The 27,288-nt window shown below is 43.6% G+C and overlaps 1 protein-coding gene across 1 annotated transcript; it reads left to right on the forward strand.

Moving 5' to 3' along the window:
- The first annotated feature begins 2,896 nt into the window (after nt 1-2,896).
- On the forward strand, nt 2,897-26,876 carry LOC134354102 (ankyrin repeat domain-containing protein 54-like). The gene is made up of 8 exons (XM_063062865.1): nt 2,897-3,303; nt 12,107-12,154; nt 13,231-13,329; nt 15,901-15,972; nt 18,551-18,598; nt 20,476-20,600; nt 23,199-23,306; nt 26,178-26,876. The coding sequence occupies exons 1-8, from the start codon at nt 3,063-3,065 to the stop codon at nt 26,250-26,252; spliced, it is 816 nt and encodes a 271-aa protein (XP_062918935.1). The 5' UTR covers nt 2,897-3,062; the 3' UTR covers nt 26,253-26,876.
- Nucleotides 26,877-27,288: the final 412 nt, after the last annotated feature.

The raw sequence follows: 27,288 nt of genomic DNA on the forward strand, positions 1-27,288 counted from the left end.
TCTACTTCTATTATACCATCAATTGTAAAAAGCTCCAATGACAATATTGCACTGAACTCTAAGGTTCACCTCTGTTTCTTGTTTAATGTTGATCCTTCAACCAAAATCAATACACAAAGGGCCAGGCAGCATCTCTAGGAAGAGGTACAGTCGACGTTTCGGGCCGAGACCAGGACAAAGGGTCTCGGCCCGAAACATCGACTGCACCTCTTCCTAGAGATGCTGCCTGGCCTGCTGCGTTCGCCAGCAACTTTGATGTGTGTTGCTTGAATTTCCAGCATCTGCAGAATTCCTCCTCTTTGCGTCGATACACAAAGGTCCAAATTATCCCTCAGTATTGCATTGTACATAATTTATAAATTATGATGCTGAATGTATAAAATATAAATAATTATATATGTATAAATGTATTTACAAAGTATATACATAGATTTATTATATATTAGAAATAGAATCAGGTTTAATATCACTGGTATACATTGTGAAATTTGTTGTTTTGTGGCAGCAGTATAGTGCAATACCTTACAAAAAATATAAATTACAGTAAGTACATAAAAAGAACCTACTCCTGAAATATTGAGTGTGTGTCTTTGGACTCCTGTAATTCCTCCAATGGCAACGAGAATAGTCATAGTCATAGTCATACTTTATTGATCCTGAGGGAAATTGGTTTTCGTTACAGTTGCACCATAAGGACAAGAGGACATGTACTGGGTAAAGTGGAGGGTGTTCTCAATGATGGACGCAGCCTTTTTGAGACATCACCTTTTAAAGATAGCCTTGGTGCTGGAGAGGCTAGTGCCCATGATGGAGCTGGCTGAGTTCACAACTTTCTGCGACTTTTTCCGATCCTGCGTGGTGGCCCCTCCATACCAGATGGTGATGCAACCAGTTAGAATGCTCTCCGTGGTAAATCTGTAGAAATTTGTGAGAGTCTTTGGTGACATACCAGATCTCCTCAAACCCCTAATGAAATACAGACACTGCCGTGCCTTTTTTAGTATGTTGGGCCCTTCAGAGGTGTCGACACCCAGGAACTTGAAACTGCTCACCCTTTTCACTACCGATTCCTCGATGACGACTCGTGAGTGTTCCCTCATCTTCCCCTTTCTGAAGTCCACAGTCAGTTCCTCGGTCTTACGGGTGTTTAGTGCAAGGCTGTTTTCTGCAACTCCACTCAATCAGCTGATCTATCTCACTCCTGAACGCCTCCTCAACACCAGCAAAACAGTGTAAATCACAGTCAAACCCAGAACAGAAGTCATCATTTAAAATTGATTTTCAAAAAGTAAACCAGCTTTAAACATACACTAACACCTACAATAATCAAAAAGCCAAATAAAAACCAATACTGTAGAAGGCATTAAGGTGAAATAAAAAGAGAAAAAGCCAGCATCCAGGAAGAGAGAAATATAGTTAACTTTTCAAATCATTGACTTATCATAATACAGTGGATTCTGGTTAATTGGGACACATCGGGAGCAATACATTTTGGCCCAATACAGCAGCTGCCCTAATTAGCTTAAGTTTCATGGAAATAGTTAAAAAGATATAAAAAAGACAAACTGTTGTAAACTGAGTAACAAATTCTGTATTTAAATGAAATACAGAACACCATCAATACAACGACAGTACTATAAAACTGTGTATTAGTTCCTGATCGTTATGACAGAGGTATTCATAGTGCACTGGCATGTTCTTTTAATTGACTGCAAATGAACAAAGCCAGTGCAGACACCTACTGCAGATAACTGACTGCCTTTATGCAAAGCTATTGACGACTGCATCCTCCAAATCTTCATTTTCAATGTAACATTCAAGATGATTGTTAATAACTTCAGATTCTTTGTAGTTCCTAACTTGTTGAAGTAGTGAAATCAGTTCATTTTCACTCCCGGCTGTTTCTTGCATCTCCAAGCCCGAATGCTGTGAAACCGTAGTAAACAAAAGAGTTCTAAATTGCCTTACTTCCTATTTCTTGCCAACTATCAGTGACAAAAATTACTGCTTTTTGAACACAAGTTTGCATAACTGATGCTATTTAAAAACTAAAATGAGAAAATCTGCAGATGCTGGAAATCCAAGCAACACACAAAAAATGCTTGCCAGGCAGCATCTATAGAAAAGATAATAGTTGACATTTCTGGTCTGAGACCCTTCATCTGTCCTTTATAGATTCTGCCTGGCCTGCTGAGTTCCTCTAGCATTTTGTGTGTGCTAGTATTTAAAAACTCTAAGCAAGTTGTAGCATCTAACAACCACACAAGTGCACGCAACTAACACTAGTTAGGACTTGTTCAGCAAGTCTCCAGCCCCAATTAAACAGCATAGTATCCCAAATAAATGAAGGGAAATCTGGCTCTTTTCTTGATTAGTTTTTGTTCTTTCAGAGTTGTCCCAGATAAGCGGCTGTCCTGATTAACTGATGGCGCAATTAGCCGGAATCCACAGTAGCTGGAAATCAAGGGAAGTTTTAAGTTAGAGACATGGGTAGGGCAGAGAGCAGAGGGGCTGTTTGTTATTGAGCTGAGACCAAATAAACTTATTGACCTTGGAATGAGTCATGCTGAGAGTACTCAGTTCAGTTGCTTGGAAACACATAAATTATGTAACATAATGCAAATGAAAAAAAGGATCTTTGAGCTGTAGAACATAGCAACTGCTGTAAATGCAAATAAAGAGAATGTTAGGTATACCCAGCAAGTCAAGCAGCATCTGTGGAGATAGAAACTGAAAAGCTGGTTATCTGAAATTGTTGAGGCTGTAATGTGCCTAATTTAATGGACTACCAATCTAACTGACTGTAACGGGAACCAGAAAAATATTTTCCTCGTACAAAATCTGAATCAACAGCAAATTATATCTGTCATCAGGCACTGTGTCTGAACTTCTAATCCGTCACAGGACCAGGTTCGTTCCCGCCCACCGAACAGCAACCCACGCCGCAATTGGATAGAAATGACAAAGCCGACCCGAGGGTCGATTGTGATTGGCCAGTCATTAGGTCAGTCATCTTGACGGCGCTCTCTGCTCCGGGAGAAGCGGCGGCGGCCGACGCGATCATGTCGGAGCAGCCGAGCTCGGAGGCCGAGTGCGCGGTGTCGGAGCAGAGGCTGCAGATGGCGGCCGCCGCCCTGCTGCAGCACAGCGCCCAGGCGCAGGCCCGCCTGCACTTGATGTGGCAGCGGCAGGAGGATCACCATCAGCAGCAGGAGCAACTGGGCGGCAAGATGGGCGTCAGCCGCCTCAGGCGGCAGTTCAAGGCGCACCGCCGGAGCAGCCCCCTCGGCAAGGAGGCTCACGGTCAGTGCGGGCGCCGACTGCAGCGCGCGCTCTCGTGAGGGAGGGAGGCCGGGGCGCGGGGGCGAGGAATGGAGCGGGGACGCGCGGTGCCTCCGCTTGTTGAGTTGTCACTGTGCCCCCCCCCCGCTCACCAGAACTCACACTCACACACACTCTTACACTCACATACACTCACACTTACCCATACACAAAATCACACACACACCCATACCCATACACTCACTCACACACCCATACACACACTCCCATACTCACACACCCATACACTCACTCCCATACACACATACTCCCATACCCTCACTCACACACCCATACACACATACACATACACTCACTCTTACACACACACTCACATACACTCTCACACACCCATACACACACTCCCATACTCACACACCCATACACTCTCACACACACCCATACACTCACTCCCATACATACACACTCCCATACATACACACTCCCATACACACACACTCCCATACACACACACACCCATACCCTCACTCATACAGCCATACACACATACACATACACTCACTCTTACACACACACTCACATACACACTCACATACACATACACTCACTCTTACACACACACTCACATACACTCTCACACACCCATACTCACACACCCATACACACACTCCCATACTCACACACCCATACACTCTCACACACACCCATACACTCACTCCCATACTCACACACCCATACACTCACACACACACACCCATACACTCACACACACACACCCATACACTCACTCTTACACACACACTCACATACACTCACACACACCCATACACTCACACTCACACACACGCATACACTCACTACACTTACACACATACACTTACACATACACACACACACTCTCACACACATACACACACACACACACACACAGTCAATGCTGGAGGAACTCAGCAGGCCAGGCAGCATCTATTATATTGATTATATCATTATATTGAACCTCCTCCAATGAGAGACCACGCCAGGGAAATTGCAAGGTCTGATCTTGCCACCAAAGTCTCCCACTGGATCAACTCCTGAAAGCTGCTCACGGTCACCGAGCATTTTGATGTTCTTGCGTCCAGCTCGGATCATCGTACAGTCATCCTGTTGTCGTTAACACAAAATACTCCGCAGATGCTGGGGTCAAAGCAACACTTACAACATGCTGGAGGAACTCAGCAGGTCGGGCAGCATCTGTGGAAACGAACAGTCAACGTTTCGGGCCGGAACCCTTCGACAGGGCTGAAGAGGGAAGGGACAGGGGCCCTATAAAGAAGGTGGGGGGAGGGTGGGAAGGAGAAGGCTGGAAGGTTCCGGGTGAAAAACCAGTAAGGGGAAAGATAAAGGGGTGGGGGAGGGGAAGCAGGGAGGGGATAGGCAGGAAAGGTGAAGAAGGAAAAGGGGAAAACATAATGCGTAGTGGAAGAAGGCAGAACCATGAGGGAGGTGATAGGTAGCTGGGGGAGGGGGCAGAGCTAGGATCATCATACTCTCATCCTGTTGTCGTGCATTGTTCCACTGAATGTGGTTGGCATGCTTTGTTGGTGCCGGAATGTGGAGTGACACTTACGGGCTGCCCCCAGCGCATCCTTAGCTTGTCGTCTTCTCCTTGGGCCCTTGGCTCCCAGTGGAGTGTAGGCCATCGAGCACCTTCCGTCTCCATCATCCTTGGTTGTGAACCAGGTATTGTCGGCTGTGCAGGATCCTGGCGACTTTCCCTGTGCTGCATCGTGTGCTCAGCCGATGATGAGCCTCTTCTCACAAAGTCGATGGAGTTCATCAATATTTTTGTAATCTGTTGTATTCACTGTACAGCTTCCCCAGAGCCTGGTTGGCCAGCCTTACCCGTTCCACCTCTCACAACGGGGACGTAGAGTTGGATGTTCAGAGGTGTCTTTAGGTTGTACTGGTTGTTAATGAAAATGTTGCGTTTCACAGTACGTTTCGATGTATATGTGATAATTAAGTGAATATGAATCCGTGGCGAGGAATAGACAGTCGATGTTTTGGGTCTGAAATATCTGCTGTTTATAGATGCTGCCTGATTTGAGTTCCTCCAGCACTTGGTGTGTGTTGCTCAAGATTTCCAGCATTTGCAGAATCTTTTTGTATCTGTGCCCAGTGGCAGCAATTCCAAATTGAGTGAGGTGGTTAGTGGGTCTGATTCCTGCAGGAAAATTCCGCACATCCTTTCGCATCCAGGAATTGTTGTGAATGAACGGATCAGTAGAACCTCCGCTGCATTTCCAGTGAAGAAATCTCATTATGGACCTAAATAGCCTATCCCCGGCAAAAAAAATACTCCACACAACAGCAAATGGGGCTTCTGTGCACTGTGGGCTTTTTACGTTGGAAATGAACATAAAGATAATGTGTGGTAGAACAGCTGTGACAGGAGAACAAGCAGGCAGGGGAAGAGCGCTGCCAAACGGCGTCACTGCCTCAGTGACTCTACTCTGCTCACAGTTCTGCTTGGATCGACGGTCGCGGCTTGGAGATGGTGGGGAGAGAACGTATGTGGAAATGTCCCATTTCCTACCTGGCAGAAGTAGCCTGAAATTCCACAGCAGCCAGCAAATATACCCCATTCAACCTGCTGGTCCCCCAAACGCTCACTCGTATGTGTGGGATGCTCATAAAATCAGGCGTTTGTAACCCAGGGAGGCCCTGTACTGAGATGCTGATGGCTTTTGGATTGAATATTTAATCTTATGAGCTGATAGGATGTGCAAAAAAAGTCTTGTGTTTTAAAGATTAGCTTTTTTAAAAAAAATTGTCACATGAACTTTGAAAGATGCACAATAGACATTAGGTGCAGGAGTAGGCCATTCAGCCCTTCGAACCAGCACCGCCATTCCCTGTGATCAGGCTGATCATCCACAATCAGTATCCAGTTCCTGCCTTATCCCCGTAACCTTTGATTCCACTATCTTTAAGAGCTCTATCCATCTCTTTCTTGAAAGCATCCAGAGACTTGCCCTCCACAGCCTTCTGGGGCAGAGCATTCCATATATCCACCACTCTCTGGGTGAATAAGTTTTTCCTCAACTCCGTTCTAAATGGCCTACCCCTTATTCTTAAACTGTGGCCTCTGGTTCTGGACTCACCCATCAGCGGGAACATGCTTCCTGCCTCCAGCATGTCCAATCCCTTAATAATCTTATATGTTTCAATAAGATCCCCTCTCAGCCTTCTAAATTCCAGAGTATACAAGCTCCAATCTTTCGACATATGACAGTCCCGCCATCCCGGGAATTAACCTTGTGAACCTACGCTGCACTCCCTCAATAGCAAGAATGTCCTTCCTCAAATTTGGAGACCAAAACTGCACACAGTACTCCAGGTGTGGTCTCACCAGGGCCCTGTACAGCTGCAGAAGGACCTCTTTACTCTTATACTCAATTCCCCTTGTTATGAAGGCCAGCATGCCATTAGCTTTCTTCACTGCCTGCTGTACTTGCTTGCTTTCAGTGACTGATGTACAAGAACACCTAGATCTCGTTGTGCTTCCCCTTTTCCTAACTTGACTCCATTTAGATAATAATCTACCTTCCCGTTCTTACCACCAAAGTGGATAACCTCACATTTATCCATATTAAACTGCATCTGCCCACTCACCCAGCCTGTCCAAGTCACCCTGCATTCTCATAACATCCTCCTCACATTTCACACTGCCACCCAGCTTTGTGTCATTGGCAAATTTGCTCATGTTACTTTTAATTCCCTCATCTAAATCATTAATATATATTGTAAACAGCTGCGGTCCCAGCACTGAACCCTGCGGTACCCCACTGGTCACCGCCTGCCATTCCAAAAGGGACCCGTTAATCGCTATTCTTTGTCTTCGGTCAGCCAGCCAATTTTCAATCCATGTCAGTACTCTGCCCCCAATACCATATGCCCTAATTTTGCCCACTAATCTCCTATGTGGGACTTTATGAAAGGCTTCCTGAAAGTCCAGGTACACTACATCCACTGGCTCTCCCTTGTCCATTTTCATAGTTACATCCTCAAAAAATTCCAGAAGATTAGTCAAGCACGATTTCCCCTTTGTAAACCCATGCTGACTCGGACCGATCCTGTTACTGCTATCTAGTTGTGTCGCAATTTCATCTTTTATAATTGACTCCAGCATCTTTCCCACCACCGACGTCAGGCTAACCGGTCTATAATTCCCTGTTTTCTCTCTTCCTCCCTTCTTGAAGAGAGGGACAACATTAGCCACCCTCCAATCCACAGGAACTGATCCCGAATCTGTAGAACATTGGAAAATGATTACCAATACGTCCACGATTTCTAAAGCCACCTCCTTAAGTACCCTGCACAGAAATGTATCATCATTGCAGCAACAACCAATACAGTTGGACCATTATGCTGGGGCAGCCTGGAAGTGTCGCCATGCTTCCAGTGCTGACATAGCATGTCCACTATTTTACTAACTCTAACCTGTACGCTTCTGGAATGTTCAAAGTACATTTATTATCTAAGTATGTATGCAGCATACAACCCTGAAATGACTGGAGAAAACAATATAAAACACAGATGGGCACATTTCAGTTCAGTTCAGCTCGTGTTCATTATCTGCAGGCTGCCCCGATTCAAAAAGTTGTCCAAAAGTAGCAACGAAAAGAAAGGAACCAGAACTAGAAATAGAACACATCATAAAAACTGCATAGAGTCCTAATCTACAGTCCTTGTTGATTAAACCTTGCTCCTGCCCCATCTGCTGACAGCATCGAGAGAGAGAGAGAGAGAGATATCACTTAAATGCAGGGAGCTTCCCTCGAGAGCAGCGAGAGAGAGAGACTGCCAAATGTAGACACCTCTGGCAGCAGCAAGTGAGAGGCTAGTATTTGGCGCTGAACACTCGTTCACCTTCCGCACTTACCTTGATGATTTTAATCTTCCACGGTGCTTTAATCAGCGAGATTGATGAGAGATGGATTTGATCACGGGCCCGTGCCACATCTCCAGGCTTTCCGATCTTCATGCTGCACAGTTTGGTCACCCCCTCGGAGACTGCAAAGCGCCGGATCGGCCCAAAATCACACTGCCAGAATGTAGATAACAGGCTCTAACAGTAGCAGAACCATATGTGAATCAAAAAGTAATGAAAGGAATTGCTTGATGACCCATCTTGAAGACGTCACCTTCGGTAGTGTTGTTCGCTGGCGCCCTCTTCTGAGAGGAAACAGAACATCCAGAGGAAACCCATCGGGACATGGGGAGAATGTTCTCTTTACAGACAGCGGCGGGAAGTGATTGCCTGTGCCGTACTGTGCCAGCCATTTAAAAAAAAGAAATTGCAAGATTGACTGTAAAAAAAAAAATAAAATAATTACATGGGACTTTGTTCTGCATCTCTTGACAAGGGCAGCTGAGCTCTGGTTAAACTTGTGACTGGGGATGCCGCAAGGAAAAAGACTTGTCAGAAGGCATAATGATTGGCTGTCGACCTGAAACATTATCCTTGTTCCTCTCTTCAGCCTGAGCTGCAGATCATTTCCAGTATTTTCTGTTTTTATATCAGCCTTCCTGGCTGACAATACTAGAAGCGTCTTAAAATAAAGTATTTCACAGTGTTAAAACAAAAGTGTTGTCAATCACAAAACGCTTGTTATTTGTTGCATGTACCTAATGCAGTGGATTTCAGTTAATTGGGACACACTGGGATCAGTATATTTTGGCTTAATAAAGTGGATGCCCCAATTAACAGAAGTTTCATAGAGGTAGTTAAAAAGGAACAAAAAAAAGACAAACCACTTTTTAACTGAGTAACAAATTATGTATTTAAATGAAATACAGAACAAATTAAAACACTAGAGTACTGTAAAACTGTATTAGTTCTTAATAATTATCAGCAGAGGAATTCATCCAATGTCATGTTCTTTTCATTGATCACGTAAATGACCAAAATCAGCGCAGATACCTATTACAGATAATGGACTGCCTTCATATCTTCACTGCTATTGTAACATTCAAGATGATTGTTGATACCTTCAAATTCTAACTTGTTGAAGTAGTGAAGTCGTTTAATTTTCACTCCCGGTCGTTTCTAGCAACTCCAAGCCTGATTGCTTGAAACCGCAGAGAGCAAAAGACTTCTGAATTGTCTTACTGCTTATTTCTCGCCAACTATCAGTGACAAAAATCGCTGCTTTTTGAACACAAACACACGCGACTGTTTGCTCTAAGCATGGTGTGTCTTAACAGCCCTACAAATGCACGTAACTGATGATAGTTAGAAACTGTTTGACAACAGTCTCCGGTCCCAATTAAGTGGCACAGGGTCCCGAATGAAGAGACACTCGTCTATTTTTTCATTAGGTTTTGTTCTTTAATGGTTGTCCCAAATTTGTGCCTGCCCTGATTAGCTAATGGCCCCAATTAACCGGAATCCACTATACATGTAAATGTCCAGTACTGTGCAAAAGTCTTAGAGACGGGCGATCGATAAGTTCGTGGCCTAAGGTAGAAGGAGTCAATTTTAGAAAACCTAGCACATTTATTTTACAACATAGTCCCCTCCTACATGTGCACACTTAGTCCAGTGGTCGTGGAGCATACGGACCTCCAGAAAGTGTCCACAGCAGGGGTGATTGGTAAGTTTGTGGCCCAAGATAGAAGGAGATGAGTTATTAAACTTCAAACTTTCTGCATTATCACTCAAAGAGTTGAACTGCACGTGCATGTAACGAGAGCGTCTTGGACCTCCAGGTGGTCCACAGCAGGGGTGATTGAAAAGTTCGTGGCCTAGGGTAGAAGGAGTCAATTTTAGAAAACCTAGCGCATCTGTTTTTCAACATAGTCCCCTCCTACATGTACACACTTAGTCCAGCGGTCGTGGAGCATAGGGATCTTGGACCTCCAGAAAGTGTCCACGGCAGGGGTGATTGATAAGTTTGTGGCCTAAGGTAGAAGGAGATGAGTTATACAGCTCTCGTTACATGCACATGCAGGTCAACTCTTTGAATGATTATGCAGGAAGTTTGAAGTTAATAACTCATCGGGGTGATTGATAAGTTCGTGGCCTAAGGTAGAAGGGGATGAGTTATTAAGTTCAATTTTGCACAGTACTGTAAATGTATAAGGCCAATAAAGTTGATCCTTGACTTATCAAGTACTTTCAGAAATGTAGTTTAGACCAACACAGTGACGTCTCAGGTGGTAATGTGATCATTGCGCAGATACATCACTGAAATTCAACTGGCCGGTTTTGGTTTGTCGCTAGTGATACCCAACGTTAAAGTTTAAAGTAAATGTTATTATCAGAGTACATGTATGCACTTCATACAATCCTGAGCTTCAATTTCTTGCAGGCATACTTAACAAATCTACAGAATAGTAACTATAACAGGATCAATGACAGATCAACCAGAGTGCAGAAGACAACAAACTCTGCAAATACAAATATGAATAAATAACGAGAACATGAGAAAAGATAACGAGTTTGTAAGGTGAGATGATTGGTTGTGGGAACATCTCAATGGATGGGCAAGTGAGTGTAGTTATCCCCTTTGATCAAGAGCCTGACGGTTGAGGGGTAGGATTCCTGATGGTTTTGTACCTTCTATCTGATTGGAACAGCGAGGAGAGACCATCGCCTGGGTGGTGGGGAGTTCTGATGATGGATGCTGCTTTCCTACAACAATGTTTCATGTAGATGTGCTCAATGGTCAGGAAGGCTTTACCCATGGTATACTGGGGTGAATCCTACCTTTTGTAGGATTTTCCGTTCAAAGGCATTGGTGTTTCCATACCAGGCTGTGATGCAGCCAGTCAATATGCTCTCCACTACACATCTATCAAAGTTTGTCAAAGTTTTAGATGTCATGGCGAATCTCCATAAACACTTAAGGAAGTAGAGGCGGTATCGTGCTTTCTTCGCTTTGCAATTGCACTTGTGTGATCTCTGTATTCACGTAGTGTCATACAGCAAATGTCAGTAGGTTAGCTACTATTTTACCAAAAGTGTTTTTCTAATGATATGATTTATGAGTTAGTGCAGGCTGGTTATTTCCCAAACAGTTAGAACATTTACTTACGATGTCTGCCATAACTATTAGAATGTGCTGTGCTATAAATCTCGTTGTTGTCCTTGACTTCTCATACTGACAGTAGTTTTATAATATAGATGAAATGATGGTAATTTCTTTGAGACACTTAGATCCACCTCAAAAAAGCAATTCCTTTCTCTGATCTATGAGTATTTGTGACTTTGGATAGTGTATGTCCAGAAAGCAAAAGTCAAAAATCAATGGTTTTAAAGATGAATTTCACACACAGACTTGTGTTGTCAACCTGCAATGTACGGTTCAAAGTAAATTTATTATAAAGTACATGTTTCCTTGACATTCATTCTGTTGCAGGCATTTACAGGGAAAAGGAAATACAATAGAATCTTATGGAAAAATGGTACATAAACAGACAAAGCCTGAAAAAGTATCGATCTGCAAAAGAAAACAAACTATGCATATAGAAATATTGCCGAGAGCATGAGTTGTAAAGAGGTGTGTAGGTCATAGAATCAGTCGGGGGTAGTGGTGAATGAAAGTATCCATTCCAGTGGAAGTGACTGAAATGTTTAATAAGTTTACCAAAAGCAGATAGATGCAAGAGCCCATTGCATTTGAAACAACTAGATCGAATTTTAAATATCATTAACAAAAAATTAAACGGGAGCAATCTGATTATTCGAGTATTCTAATACTGATGTGAACTGTTACCTATTTGATCTATTCATCTTGATCTGTGAGTTTTACAAATGACTCTGTTTATTTTGCAGCACAGAAACGATTACGAGAAGCCGCAAATGCAAACGAGGTTGAGACTGGTACGTTTGAATTACCTTTGCATTTGTACAGTTGTTCTTTTCCATGCCTTGAGGCGCATCGGGCAGCAACCTTGCCTTTTCTTTCGCGTTTGTCTGACTTTTATGAGGCTCGACACTCAACCCAGCACAGATGGAAAACGTGCAAGGAGGCGGGCAGATTTGAACCCGGGACCACTACCCTCGAAGTCCGGTGCAGTTGTCACTACACACCTGGCCAGCTTTTGTACAGTAAATTGCCTCTAAATTGTGATGCCGTGACTGAAATGACTACAGTCATCAAGAAACCAGCTCCTTGCTGACTTCTGGTATTTGAATTTCTGTAGCTTTCTCCTCCCACTTGTAGCCTCTGCTCCTTTCTTTATCCGTTGAACTTCTCTCTGAAATTCTTTCTTTGTTTTACTTACAAAACCAAAGCTCAAAATTCAAAGTACATTTATTATCGAAGTATATATACATTATACAACTTTGAGATTCGTCTCCTTACAGGCAGTCACAAAACAAACCTCAAAAGAACCCCTTTTAAAAAAAGATGACTGTCAGTCAATGCTCAAAGAGAGAATAAACAAATTGTGCAGACAATAGAAGTAAGCATACACTGTAGCTTCAGAATTGAAGTTTTGAAAGAGACAAGGCCAGGCACCACTGCAGTTAGAACAGGCCACAGCTTCAGTTCAGTGCGGGGCAGCGAGCAGAGCCGGTCCCAACACCTGCACCTTTTCAATCTGGCTCGGTGCTTAAACTGTCCAAACTTCCGGTTGTTCTGTGCTCTCAAACCACTCTGGGGCCTGATCCTTCCGCCACGATTCGACCGGTACCTGAACTTTCCAGTTTGGCCCGGCGTTTAAATCAATCAGACATCGGTACTTTCCCCACTCTCGTGGAGGCCGCGACTCTGCCTTGTCTCTGCTTCAACACTGACTCCCTGTTTTCTCTACACAAAATAATACTTGATTTGAGTGCTCAGTGACCTGTTTTAACCTGAATTGATCGAGATGGTGAAAATTGAGTCAGAAATGACTGCTGAATGCTTATCTCTTGAATTATTTTTTAATCATTACCTTTTCTGTTCTGTTTAGTGAGCCAGTTACTCGAAGGTGGCGCTGATCCATGTGTAGCTGATGACAAAGGCAGGACTGCCCTTCATTTTGCCTCTTGTAATGGAAATAGCTCAATTGGTGAGTGTAGCTGAAGCAAACTTTGGGGTTGAGAGTGTTACGTACCCCATAACTGGACCACTTAGTTGGAGTCTGGATTACTGGAACTAAGAAAGTTTTATTAAAGAAATAAGTAACATAGTACTCTAATCGCAAGGATAAAAATGCAACAGGTTAGCAATGATAAAACACACATGTACACAGAACTAGGGTAATAGGAATCAATCAAGCTCTATCGCAGTCTAGGGGTAAAATGATCAGTCTCAAGTGACGCAGAGTTCAGTTCAGCTGAGTACAGTTCACAGCAATCGCTGTTGTGCCGTTGGAGAGAGAGAGAGGGAGGGAATATGCAAATCTGGTACAAACAGACCTTTGATGTTCCTCGCAGTTAGCTTTCGGGCGAGCCCTTTTAATGTCTTCTGAGGTCACCGACTGTGACCCCTCTGTTCCGGATACGATCGTTCTTCCGCGGTGAACCCGGCACCCAGGCAAGGGCGGACACACACACCAGATTCCCGCCGATTGTACCTTTTCACCCTGTGTGTCTATGGTTGGTTCCGCGACCAGACCTCCAAACTTACACCAACTTGTGGGGGCACACCGCACTTCCAGGGTCCCGTTATCTCGTGATCTCGTGGTGTCTGTCTTGCCTAGGCGAACCTGTTCTTTTTATCCCCCTGCTGGGGTATCGCCTGTCCATCAAACTTCAAACAGTTTAGGTTCAAAGCAATCGGTCTGTCAATACTCGGACTGGTGTCTCTTTCCGTTATCTCTTTCTCCTCTCTCATTAACATTTTTGAATACTGCTCCATTGTCTCACTTATCTCCCTCATTAGCATCAATCTTCTGATAACTTGGTTTTTTCGTCACAAGAGGAATAATAAATCAGCCACGATGGAATGTGGAGCAGACTTGATGGGCTGAATGGCCTAATTCTGCTCCTGTATCTTATGGAGTATTGTATTCAGTTCTGTTCAGCATGCAGTAGGAGGGATGTAATTGCACTGAAGAAAATTCAAGGATATTCACCAGGATGTTACATAGATTGGGGGGGTTTTAGTTGTGGGGCGAAGTCGGGTAGGTATGGGCGGCTGCGGGGGGTGTAACTGGATTGAGATGTAAAGATTGTGAAAGGTAGGATATCACGATGAAGAGGATATAGATTTAAAGTAACAGGAAGGAGTTTTAAAGAAGATTGGAAGGAAATTTTGATTTTACCTGGAGAGTGGCTGATATCTTGACAGAGGAAATGGTGGAATCGGATACAATTCTGGTGGCGTGGTAGTGTGGTGGTTTGCGCAGTGCTTTACATTACCGGTTTGATTCCTACCACTGTCTGTAAGGAGTCTGTACATTCTCCCCGCGACAGCATGGGTTTCCTCCAGGTGCTCGGGTTTCCTCCTGCATTCCAAAGATGTACAGTTAGGGTTAGTGAGTCGGTGACTCGTGGGCTGCTGTGTTGGTGCTGGAAGTGTGGCGACACTTGGGCTGCCCCTGCACAACCCTCGCTGATTTGATTTGACGCAAACGATGCCTTTCACTGTATATTTTGACGCACATGTGACAGATAAAGTTAATCTTTATAATCAGTCACTGCATTTAAGAAATATTTAGACAGGCCCGTGAGTAGGCAAGGCAGAGAAGGATTTCTGTATCGTGTGTGGAAAATGGGTTTGGTGTCAATGGGCAGAAGCTATAGAATGGATGAGATGGGCTGAAGGGTTCATTTTCTGTTCTGTATAACTTTATGACTATAAAGGGTAATCAAAGTTCTTTTGCCACTCTGTGGCTGCCATTACTATTAATATGTAAAACATAAAGGCACAATTGTTGTCAGGAAAAACTACTGAATATCTTCTGTTCTCTTACTTACTTACCTACTGTCTGTTACACCACTGGTGTTTAGGGCAGCAATGAAGGTCCTCCATCTCTGGTGGTGTTCAGGGCTTCCTTCATCATGTCAGTGGCTTCCCCTCGGTTTTCACCACAGTCAGTCATGCGAGTTCTGGGTGGAGACTCAGGAAAACCGTCACACTCAGATGTCGAAGGATTCTTCATTGCTGATTCCGTAACGATTTTCCCATCAACCTGTGCCCAGACAATTCCCCTGCCATCCACATACCTCTTAAATGTTGAAGTTAAACCTGTATCCACCACTTCCCCATCAGCTTGTTCCACACCCTCACCATCCGCTGAGTGAAGATGTTCCTCCTCATGTTCCCTTTAAACCGTTCACCCTAAACCCATACCTTTACCTTAAACCTTTACCCTCAAACTTTAGACTCCCTTCCTCTGGGGAAAAATACTGCAACCATTTATACCCCCTCATGAATTTATATACCTGGATAAGGTCACCCCTCAGTCTGGTACACTCCAGGAAGAAAGATTTCAGCCCATGCAGCCTCCCCTTATAACTTAAGCCCTACGGTCCTGTGACATCCCAGTGAATTGAAAGTCCTTTGACAAGTAGCAGAAAAGTCACACCACATAATACCACATAAATCAATCCCTCCTCCTGACTTTGCTGATTTTTTCTGGATCAAACACAGTACATCAGCTGTTCTCTAACTTTGTTTCCTCTTTGTGCTTTAGTACAGTTGTTATTGGATCACGGAGCAGACCCCAACCAGAAGGATGGATTGGGAAACACACCGTTACATCTCGGTATGAGAGAAATGAGAAATCCTGCTGCTAGTTGCTAATGAACTCAGGCCGTCAGGGAACTAAAACTGCAGAACAAGGATTTGAATATTGAAAATTATTTCTGGATTTAAAGCCATGTTTTACTATTTTTACATTGATTTTCTTTGTTGTTTTACTTATTTATTGAGATATAGTGCAGAATAGTCCCTTCTGACCCTTCGAACCACACTGCCCAACAACCCCCGATTTAACCTTAGCCTAATCAGAAAACAATTTACAATAACTAATTAACCTATCAACCAGTACATCTGTGGACAGAACATAGGAGGAAATACACACTGTCACAGCGAGAACATACAACCTCCTTACAGGCAGCAGAGGGGATTGAACCCAAGCTTCTGACACTGTAAAGCGTTGTGCTAACCATTACACTAATGTTTGCAAATGTACTTGAAAGGAACTGGGTACTGATTGTGGATGATCAGCCATGATCACAGTGAATGGCGGTGCTGGCTCGAAGGGCCAAATGGCCTACTCCTGCACCTATTGTCTATTGTCTATAAATGACATTGACCCCAAGGATATCTTACAACCTTCACAAAAGATCAAATTTTACCAAAGAACTTTTTTATCCCGAGCAACGCCTACCCAGAGCAGCAAAAAAACAGACGGGTGCCAGCCAGTTCTGTCAGCGGCACATGCAGCTTTCTCATGGGTAAAACAATATAGTTTGGTTTTGAGCCACAAACCCATCAGAATCAGGTTTAATATCACTGGCATATGTCGTGAAATTTGTTGTCTTTGAGGCAGCGGTACAATGCAATACATGATAGAGGAAAAAAACTGAATTACGATGTAAAGATATATTAAATTGGTAAATAAGTAGTGTTAAAATATAAATAAAGTAGTGAGGTAGTAATCAAGGGTTCATTGGGTGGCATGGTAGTGTAATGGTCAGCATGACGCTTTATAGCACCAGCGACCCAGATTCGATTCCCACCACTGTCTGTAAGGAGCTTGTATGTTCTCCCCATGACTGCGTGGGTTTCCTCCGGGTGCTCCAGTTTCCTCCCACAGTCCAAAGGCATACTGGTATACAGGAATGAGAGGGTTACCGTATGAGGAACGTCTGGCAGCTCTTGGACTGTGTTCCCTGGAGTTCAGGAGAATGAGGGGGGGGATCTCATAGAAACATTCCGAATGTTAAAAGGCCTGAACAGATTAGATATGGCAAAGTTATTTCCCATGGTAGTGGAGTCTAGGGCAAGAGGGAATGACTTCAGGATTGAAGGACATTCATTTAGAACTGAGATGCGGAGAGGTTACTTTAGTCAGAGGGTGGTAAATCTGTGGAATTTGTTGCCGTGAGGAGCTGTGGAGGCCGAGTCATTGGGTGCACTTAAGGCAGAGATAGATAGATTCTTGATTAGCCAGGGCATCAAAGGGTATGAGGAGAAGATAGAGGAGTGGGGATGACTGGGAAGATTGGATCAGCCATGATTGAATGGTGAAGCAGACTCGATGGGTCAAATGGCCCACTTCTGTTCCTATATCTTATGGCTGGTAGGTTAATTGATCATTATAAGTTGTCCTGTTACTAGGTTAGGATTAAAAAATTTGGGGATTGCTGGGCAGCGTGGCTTACAGGGCCAAAAAAGCCTATTCCGCACTGTATCGCAATAAATAAATGTTTAAAATGCCCATTCAGAAATAGGTTGGTGGAGGGGAAAAAGCTGTTCCTGAATTGTTGAGTGTGTGCCATCAGGCTTCTGTACCTCCTGCCTTATGGTAACAATGAGAACAGGGGTTGACTTGGGTGATGGGGCTCCTGAATGACGGACACTGCTTTTTTTGTGGTATCACTCCTTGAAGATGTCTTGGATACATTGTCTAGTCGAGTTAACTAAAGCAATAAAAGCGCAAACAAAAAAATTGCAGTTGCCCCATGCTGGAAACATTCAGCATCTGTGAAATGAGGAACCTACTTAATGTCAAAGGCATTAGGCCAAAGGGTCTGATCCTGTGTGATACAATTGTATAATTGTATCGCACAGGATGGAGTGGGATGTGGATAGAACTATCTCTGATAGGTAACTCAATGCTAATTATCGTTATTGTAGCTTAAGAAGTTTCTTTTACTTGTCCTCCTTTACTGCCATGATGAGGCCAAACACATGTTGGAGGATTAGCATCTGATTGCCCTCTCACCCTTTCAGTTCTCATCTGCCCATCATCTTCCTCTGGATCCCCTGCTCCTTCTCTGGTCCACTGTCCTCTCCTATCAGATTCCGTCTTCTTCAGCCCTTTACCAATTCCAGCTATCACCTCCCAGCTTTACTCCTCCTCCCCTCCCCCAGCCACTCATCTTCTCCCTTGCCTATCACCTGCCAGCTTGTACTCCTTCCCCTCCCCCCTCCATCTTCTTCTTCTGGCTTTTGCCCCACTCCTTTTCAGTACTCTTGAAGGGTCTTGGCCTGAAACATTGACTGTTTCTTCCCTTCCATAGATTCTGCCTGACCTGCTGAGTTCCTCCAGTGTTTTCTGTGTGTTGCCTTTATGATGTAAAATATTATCTAACATTTGATTCTGTTCTTCATAGCTGCCTGTACAAACCACGTACCAGTGATCACTACACTATTAAGAGGAGGTATGTAAGTGCTACTAATTTTAAATGTATACATAGTTTCTAATAGTTTGCATTTACAAGGGACTTTTTATAATAATGTGGTTTTATTTTTCATACATCCTTACAAATTGCAATCTACCCTTGTATAAGTGTATATAATCTGCCTACTATCAGTCCTACGGTAAAGTGGACTAGCCTAGACTACGAGTGTGATGACTTCTGTGCTTTGATTTTCTGATTGATGAAGGTCAAAATTGGGTTAATAAAGTTGTTTGTTCTTTGTGGTGAGAACAATTGAAATGGAAATATGAGTTCTTGGATTGGGGGATAGTAGATTAACTTGTTTGGCTTGAATCAAGTTTTTGCTTTGCAATGTAAAATTATTATTTTTATTCCCCATGGGTGAAACACATCGTCAATCACTTCCGAATCTTATTTGGAGAAAAATTCAATCAGCTGCATCCTATCATTAACTGCTCTTAGAATCGTTTCTTCTGTAAAACTATCTCTGCAGAGGAACTGGGACCACGTTGTCCTTAAGATAAATACAAACGATTCTGTAGATGCTGGAAATCCTGAGCAACAGAAACAAAATGCTGGAGGAACTCAGCAGGTCAGGCAGCATCTATGGAAATGAATAAACAGTCGAGAGACCCTTTGTCAGGACTGGGTAGCATTCTGTGTGTTGTCCTTAAGGTGCCTGTGGTGGGCAGTCATGGGACAATACTGTCTCACTACCCCTGCGCTGGATGGGGAAGCCTGAAAAGCTTGAGAAATTTTCTTGTATTAACTGGGTTTAATAATTTCCATCATCCCCTCAAAACTAATCATTAAGCTCCAAGACCTTGGTCTCAATACCTCCTTGTACAATTGGATCCTCGATTTCCTCACTTGCAGTCCCCAGTCAGTTCAGATTGGCAGCAACACCTCCTCCATGATCTCCGTCAGCACTACCACAAGTCTGTGTGCTCTGCTAGCCTTACACTTATGACTGTGTGGCTAAGCGCAGCTCCAGTGCCGTATTCAAGTTTGCCAATGAAACCACTGTCATGGGGCAAATCATAGGTGGTGAGGGAGACAGAAAAACTGGCCGAGTGGTGCCTTAACAACAACCTCTTATTGAATGTCAGCAAGACCAAGGAGCTGATTATTGACTTCAGGAGGAGGAAACTGGAGGTCCATAGCTAGTCTTCCTCAGAGATCAGAGGTGGAGAGAATCAGCAACTTTAAATTCCTCGGTGTTAGCAGATGGAGTTTAACCTGGTCAAATGTGAAGTGTTGCACTTTGGGAGATCAAATATAAAGGGACAGCACCCTGTTAATGGCAAGACTCTGAAATGTTAATGTGCAGAGGGATCTTGGGGGCCAAGTCCGTAGCTCCCTGAAAGGTGACAGTTCCGGTGCTGCCACAAGCAAGCGAAGATCTGCAGATGCTGGAAATCCATGCAGCACATACAAAATGTTGGAGGAACTCAGCGCCTGTGGAAAAGTGCACAGGTGATGTTTTGGGCTGAGACCCTTCATCCGGACACTTTCTGTGCTGTACTGTACTAAGTTCTTTAACCACAAACAATTTTGTCACCTGAAATGCATTTGAGACCTTTGACTACATACTCCTCTCCCCCTGTATATTTGGTTCCGTTTAAGTTATTGGTGACCAACGATGGAGTAACCTCCTCTTTCATGTCATAGTCATAGTCATACTTTATTGATCCCGGGGGGAAATTGGTTAATTTCCTCATTCTCATTCAGTTCACTGGCTTTGAGTGGTGCTGCAGCAGGTAGAGGTGATTCAGTTTCACACCAAAGCAGCAGTTCAGACTGGGCCAGCTGGAAACTCCTGGCCTCTCGTGACTGGCAGTAAGAGGCTGACGGGGAACCTCCTTTGTTGCCCTCAGGTGCTCGAGTGGATGCCCTCGACCGAGCAGGAAGGACGCCGCTCCACCTTGCTCGGTCTAAGCTGAACATCTTGCAGGACGGACATTCACACAGTTTAGAGGCACTTCGGGCTGAGGTGAAGCAGGTAAGAGAAAGACTTTTTTCCAGCAACTGACCTGGCTCTCTGCTTAAAACTCTTGATTTCATTTTGAAACTAGTTTAACTCCCATGGTGATGCAGATGAAGTCAGCAATGGGAAACCGAGCAGCGAAATGAGCCTCCTGCAGAGTGTAATCCTAATCCCTGTTATTATCTCGTATTGCAATGCTTTGGTCTCTTCCCAAGCTCCTGTTATCTTTACATCCTGTACAGAACCTCTGGATCTAAATCCCTTCCCTTGTACTAATTACAATTTACTGTATCTTTCTGTCTCAAGTAATCGCTAGCTAATCTCTTTAAGAACAGTATCTCATTCGGCTTTTACAGACTGCAGTCCAATGGCATGAATGTTGAATTTTTCAGTTTGAATGTTTAAATCCAAGGTTCTTTTCGAAGTCAAAATGAGGCACAAAATGTGTTGCTCCACTATCATTTTATTAAGAGTTGTTTTAACAGACAATGACAGAGAAAGCTAAAATTCAGAATAAAAATATGGCTCCTAGCATGAAACGTGTATTTTATATCCATAGAGAGAAGGAAAATTCCATTCTAATCTGTAGATTGAATTTAGAACATAGATTACAGCACAGGAACTGGCCATTCGGCCCACAATGTTGTGCTAAACCAGCTAAAAAGCAAATCAAAAACACCCAAACACTAATCCCTCCTACCATATCCCTCCATCTTTCCTGTATCACGTGTCTAACCTTTAAAGCCTCTTTGCCCCTAATACCATACCAGTTTTATAAAGTTGCAAAATAACTTCCTGATTTTTGAACTCATTGTCGTGACCAATAAAAGCAAGCATTCCGTAAGGGAACTTAACCACCTTATCGACTTCCGTAGCCACTTTGAAGGAGTGATGAACTTGGATCCCAAGACCTCTCTGCTCAGTGACACTCTTGAGGATCTTGCCCTTAACAGAATACCGTCTCCTTGCATTTGGCTTACCGAATTGCAACACGTCACGTTTATCGGGGTTCAACTCCATCTGCCGTTCCTCAGCCCCTATCTGCAACTGATATATATTGCACTGTATTTTTTGCCAGTCTTCCACACTATCCCCAACTCCACCAATCTCGGTATCATCTGCAAGTTTACCCATCTACATCTTTCATCCAGGTCACTTACATAAACAGCAGGGGTCACAGGACGGATCCCTGCAGAACCACTAATTACAGATCTGCAGCTCAGATCAGTCCCTTCAGCCACTACCATCCTGGTCTTCGTGCAGGCCAGTTCTGAATCCGGACAGCTAAAAGGAAAGCACTTGGTGATACGCAATAAAAAGTTAAGCAATGGGAACAGCACATTCATTTTACGCAGAACTTTCCAGAATTATAGTCTGTATAACCACCTGAGGCACATTAAACTGTTATGTGTATAAAGACTACTTAAAATACAAGCAGATAAATAACTGTCAAGTTGCAAAGGAAATGACAATAAACAGTTGGATCCAACAGTAACCCACTCCCCTCCCCCTGTGTTGCTTTCCCACTGTCAGCAATCTACCCAGGGTCACCCTTCAACTATTTATCTTGTCCATCCAACCCAACCTCTCCCTTCTCACCTGCACTCATTGCCCTCCCACAGCTGGTTCTATCATCCTTGTACCTTGGTGTCTTCTCTTCTGCTTTACCTTTCTTGTCCTCCTCCCCACCTTGTTCTGTCTGCTTTTTTTTAATATACCCTTCTATATCTTTGTCTCTCTAACTTTAATCCTGTGCCTCTGAAATGCAGAATCTGATTAATTTATTTATCACTCGAACACTGAAATAGCTCATTTGAGTTAACAGCCAACAGAACCTAAGGAAGTGCTGGGGGTAGTCCGCGTGTGTCACCACACGTAGCGTGCCCACAGTGTTCAGCAGAACTAAAGCAACAAGGCAACAACAGCAAAGCAAGCCCCTTTCCTCCTTCCCGTCCACATAGACAGTCATCCAATCCCAGGAGGTTCTGTGTCCGCACCTCCTGGACTCACGGACTTGCAGACTACCAACTTCCTCGGCAGGCTCACACATCCAGGGCTTTGGCCGTTGGATGTTGACTTCCTGACTTCCATTCGACCCCAGGACTTGTCAATGACATGACCCTGAAATACTCTCATTCTTCCCGAACATGTTTTTTTTTCTTTCTTCTTCCAATAGGAAAAAAGGGAAGGGTGGGAGAAGAAATTACTAGAAGTTAGAGAATTTGATGTTCATGCCATTAGGTTGGAGGCTACCCAGGCAGAATGAGGTGTGGCTCCTCCCCTCTGAGCTCAGCCTCATCATGGTCAGGAATTTGACATCCTCTCTTTCTTGCAGACTCGTTTTCATTATTGCTTGACTTTATTAAAAAATAGAAGCGGGTCATCTGCTCTGCTGTCCAGTAAGATGATGGCTGCTCCCTAATCCATTTTCCCAGATGGACTCTAATGTTGATGGTGTAAAACTGTGCACAACTTGTGTTTGGCATTAGGTGGGATCATTTCAATAACAACAGAAGTTTAACGTCTTGGGGACGTTTACTGTCACTCAAGTACTGCATTTACTGCATTAGGAGTCTTAAGTGTGTGTCAGGTTATGCTGTTTCCCTTCTTCAGATCATTCAGATGCTGCGTGAGTACTTGGAACGACTGGGTAACCGTCAAGAAACTGAGCAGTTGGATGATCTTTGTACAAAACTTCAGATGACCAACACCAAGGAAGAGGTGGGTACAAATAGGGGAAAGGGTTCCAATTAAGAATAGTCGGTTTAGTAGGGAAAGACCTGAAATCCTAGTGAGTGAAGTGTTGGCCGCTGGTTTTAATAGCCCTGATTGTAAGGATGAGAGTGAAAGCTAATGAGTGGAGGCTAAAGGTGTTAGGTGACCACCTCTTGGCTCCTGGTGTTACGAGAGAGAAAGCCTTTGATCACTCCTGCTGGTATCAGCTGCTGTTTATACTCTCCCCAACCCCCCACCCCAGCCAGCCCCAAACACTCAGTCTGTTGACTTCCTCTAAGACTGTAGACCATCCAGCACTGTTTCCTATGGAGAAAATTCTACCCCAATGTTTCTAATCAGACTGAGCAATTCTCCCAAGATTTTTATTTATATTCTGGTGTTGGCCATTTTAGACCATAAGACATAGGAGCATAATTAGGCCATTCGTGTTAGCTACAGCATTCCATCATAGCTGATTTATTATCCCTTTCAACCCCATTCTCCTGCTTCTCCCTGTAACCTTTGGCACCCTTACTAATCAAGAATCTAAAATCTTTGCTTTAAATACTGTGGATTCAAGTTAGTTGGGCCATTTGTTAATCGGGATAGCTGCTTATTTGAGACAACTCTAAAAGAACAAAAACGTATTCAGAAAATTGCTGGGACTCCTTTCATTTATTTGGGACACTATGCTGCTTAATTGGGACAGGAGACTTGCCGACTAGGTTGTAACTAGCATCAATCGCATGGACTTGTGTGGCTGTTAGACGCTCTACTTGCTTAGAGCGAAGTTTTTAAATAGCATCAGTTGCATGTTGTTGGTGTTCGAAAAGCAGTGACTTTTGTCACATAGTTGGTGAGAAATAAGCAGTGAGACAATTCAGAATTGTTTTGGTCATTGTGGTTTCAAACATTCAGGTGTGGGGATGCCAGAAATGGCCAAGGGTGAAAATGAAACATTTTCACTACATCAACAAGTTAGGAACTATGAAGAATTTGAAGGTATTGACAATCATATTGAATGTTACAGTGAAAATGAAGATTGTAGCAACTGCAGTCCCCTGTGTCTCAGCTGATTCAATAGACAATAGGTGCAGGAGTAGGCCATTCGGCCCTTCGAGCCAGCACCGCCATTCACTGTGATCATGGCTGATCATCCACAATCAGTATCCAGTTCCTGCCTTATCCCCATAACCTTTGATTCCGCTATCTTTAAGAGCTCTATCCATCTCTTTTTTGAAAGCATCCAGAGACTTGGCCTCCACAGCCTTCTGGGGCAGAGCATTCCATATATCCACCACTCTCTGGGTGAAAAAGTTTTTCAGCATTAATTCAGCATTAAGCTCTGATTGAAGCAGTGAATTACTTTGTCCATGCAGACAGCACTTCTGCTCAGTGAACCAAATGAAGATCTCGGAACTGATCATTTCAATCCCTATACCAAAGCAAGGGTTAGAGGCGGTGACTTCAGGTCTTAGGTGGTGTTGATGAGCCTTATAAAACTATACACTCAGTGGCTATTTTATTAGTTACCTCTTATACCTAATAAAGTAGCCACTGAGTGTCTTCTGCTGCTGTAGCCCATCCACTTCAAGGTTCTACGTGTTGTGCATTCAGAGATGCTCTTCTGCACACCACTGTTGTAACGTGTGGTTATTTTGAGTCATTATCACCCTCCTGTCAGCTTGAAACAGTGTGGCCATTCTCCTCTGAACCCTCTCATTAGCAAGGTGGTTTTGCCCACAGAAATGCTGCTCACTGGATTTTCTTGCACCATTCTCTGTACGGTTGTACGTGAAAATCCCAGGAGATCAGACCACCCCATCTGGCACCAATAGCCATTCCACAGTCAAAGTCACTTAGATTACATTTTTCTCCCGTTCTGATGTTTGGTCTGGACGACAACTGAACCTCTTGACCATGTCTGCATGCTTTTATGCATTGAGCTGCTGCCACATGATTAGCTGATTAGATATTTGCATTAATGGGCAGGTGTACAGGTGGACCTAATAAAATGGCCCCCGAGTGCAGAACAGTGCAACTCAGTTACAGGCGCTTCGATTCACAATGTTGGGCTGACTTTTTAATCTTTTCCATCAACCACTTCTCATCCCAGCTCTGCATACTGTCAATGTCCCGTTGTAAAGTATAGCAACTTTCTAACTATCCACAACACCACCAACCTTCATGTCATCTGCAGACTTGCTATCCCACCCTTCCACTTCCTCATCCAAGTCATTTATAGGTTTGGTTTATTATTGTCACGTGTACAGTCGGAAGGTTTCGGTTGTGTGCCTTACTGATAAATGTATTCAATGCACAAATATATTGGCGTAGTTAAAACAATGAGAATGTAGTGCAGCAATTACAGGGTAAGTGCAATGCAGGTAGACAAATAATATCAGCAGATGCTGGAGAACCAGGGCAACACACACAAAATACTGGAGGAACTCAGCATGTCAGGCAGCATCTATGGAGAGGAACCAACAGTCTACATTTCAGGCCAAGACCCTTCGTCAGGACCCTAATGTGTCACAGCGTGAAACATCCACCGATCATCTTCCAGCTTCTTTCTTCACCCCTCTCCTTCACCCACCTACCCTCTCCCGTCTTCTTATCCTGGCTTTTTCCCCTTTAGTCACGCTTGACATGTCTCGGCCCAAAACATCGACTCTTTATCCCTCTCCATAGATGCTACCTGATCTGCTGAGTTCCTCCAGCGTTTTGAGTGTGTATTGTTGTTCAGGCGGGCAAATAAAGCTCATGGTAGATTGAGCACTTAAGCTCAATTATCCATCCAAGTCTGTAAACAGCTTTTGGGAGTTTTGCCAGAAGACCTTGTTTGTAACTTGCTCTTGCCTTCCTGTTGCTCCACAGGTTGATGAAGTGGCTGATCTCCTTTCGAGCTTCACAACCCTCAGCCTACAGATACACAACTTAGACAAAAGGTAACTGACTCCGTTCCCAGCACTGCCATTGTTAAAGTACGGCAGGAACCAAAGGAAGAACAAAGATTCACGTGAGACCTGTGGAAGTGATGATGTGACTTGTCTTCATCTCCATCTTGATCTTAGGAACTTTGCAGGATTCTCATTTTCAATGCAATAAAAATGTTGATGACATTTTGGAACGAAGCTTTGAGTTTCACAGTCCACGTGTTAATTGTGCTGGATTTTGAAAATAATGTGGACAAGTGCGCCCAAAGCTGGCAGCCTTCATATTTCCAACACGACATCTGCAACACCATGCAGTAATTTATGATGAAGTACAAGGAACATTTTCCAAGTATTTTTATTTAATTATACATGTTGATAGTTTAACTAAGAGCTAACAATCCCTTCAGGAGTTCACAACCTGGGGCCCGCGGACCCCCTGCTTAATGGTAATGGTCCATGGCATAAACAAATTTGGAAACTCCTGAATCCCTTGAATTTATTCTGAATGGGCCTGTTACTGATTTGTGTCACGAGAAGCTATCATTTTTATCTGAGATAAAAGAATGTAAAATTGTAATGATAAATGGGTTTTCAATGCAGAGTTTTAGCATGTAAAATAAAATTCAAGAAACTTTCACAAGCATGTGTCCTGATTCAAAATGTTGACTGTTTACTCTTTTCCTTAGATGCTGCCTGACCTGCTGAGTTCCTCCAGCATTTTGTGTGTGTTGCTTCAAGATACTTTGTTAATTTTTGGTGAAACTGTAATTTGATCTTCAAAATTCATTTTGCAATTTTTCTTTAAACAGCAGAGCTAAAGCTCTACACAGCATGGAGCATAGTGTGAACAGACTGAGAGTTGAGTGGTGGTGTGGAATTGAGTACCATATCTGTGCCTAATTCAGCTCCTATATCTTATGGACTTAATCAAATCGTGGGCACCAAGTGGAATTACTGTTCCCTTTGGTACTGAATGGGAAGAACAAGGTTACAGATTTGTTCATTTACACTTCCCTCAAGTCAAGTCTGAAGTCTTTCCCAGGTGCTGAACT

The sequence above is a fragment of the Mobula hypostoma genome, chromosome 11 (genome assembly GCF_963921235.1).
Source record: "Mobula hypostoma chromosome 11, sMobHyp1.1, whole genome shotgun sequence".
NCBI lineage: Eukaryota > Metazoa > Chordata > Chondrichthyes > Myliobatiformes > Myliobatidae > Mobula > Mobula hypostoma.

Excerpts from the sequence above, each read along its gene's own strand:
- LOC134354102 (XM_063062865.1), top strand. The coding sequence starts at position 3,063 with ATGTCGGAGCAGCCGAGCTCGGAGGCCGAGTGCGCGGTGTCGGAGCAG. Across the intron at positions 3,304-12,106 it reads CCTCGGCAAGGAGGCTCACG|CACAGAAACGATTACGAGAA; the intron begins GTCAGTGCGGGC and ends TTTATTTTGCAG. Across the intron at positions 23,307-26,177 it reads TGACCAACACCAAGGAAGAG|GTTGATGAAGTGGCTGATCT; the intron begins GTGGGTACAAAT and ends GTTGCTCCACAG.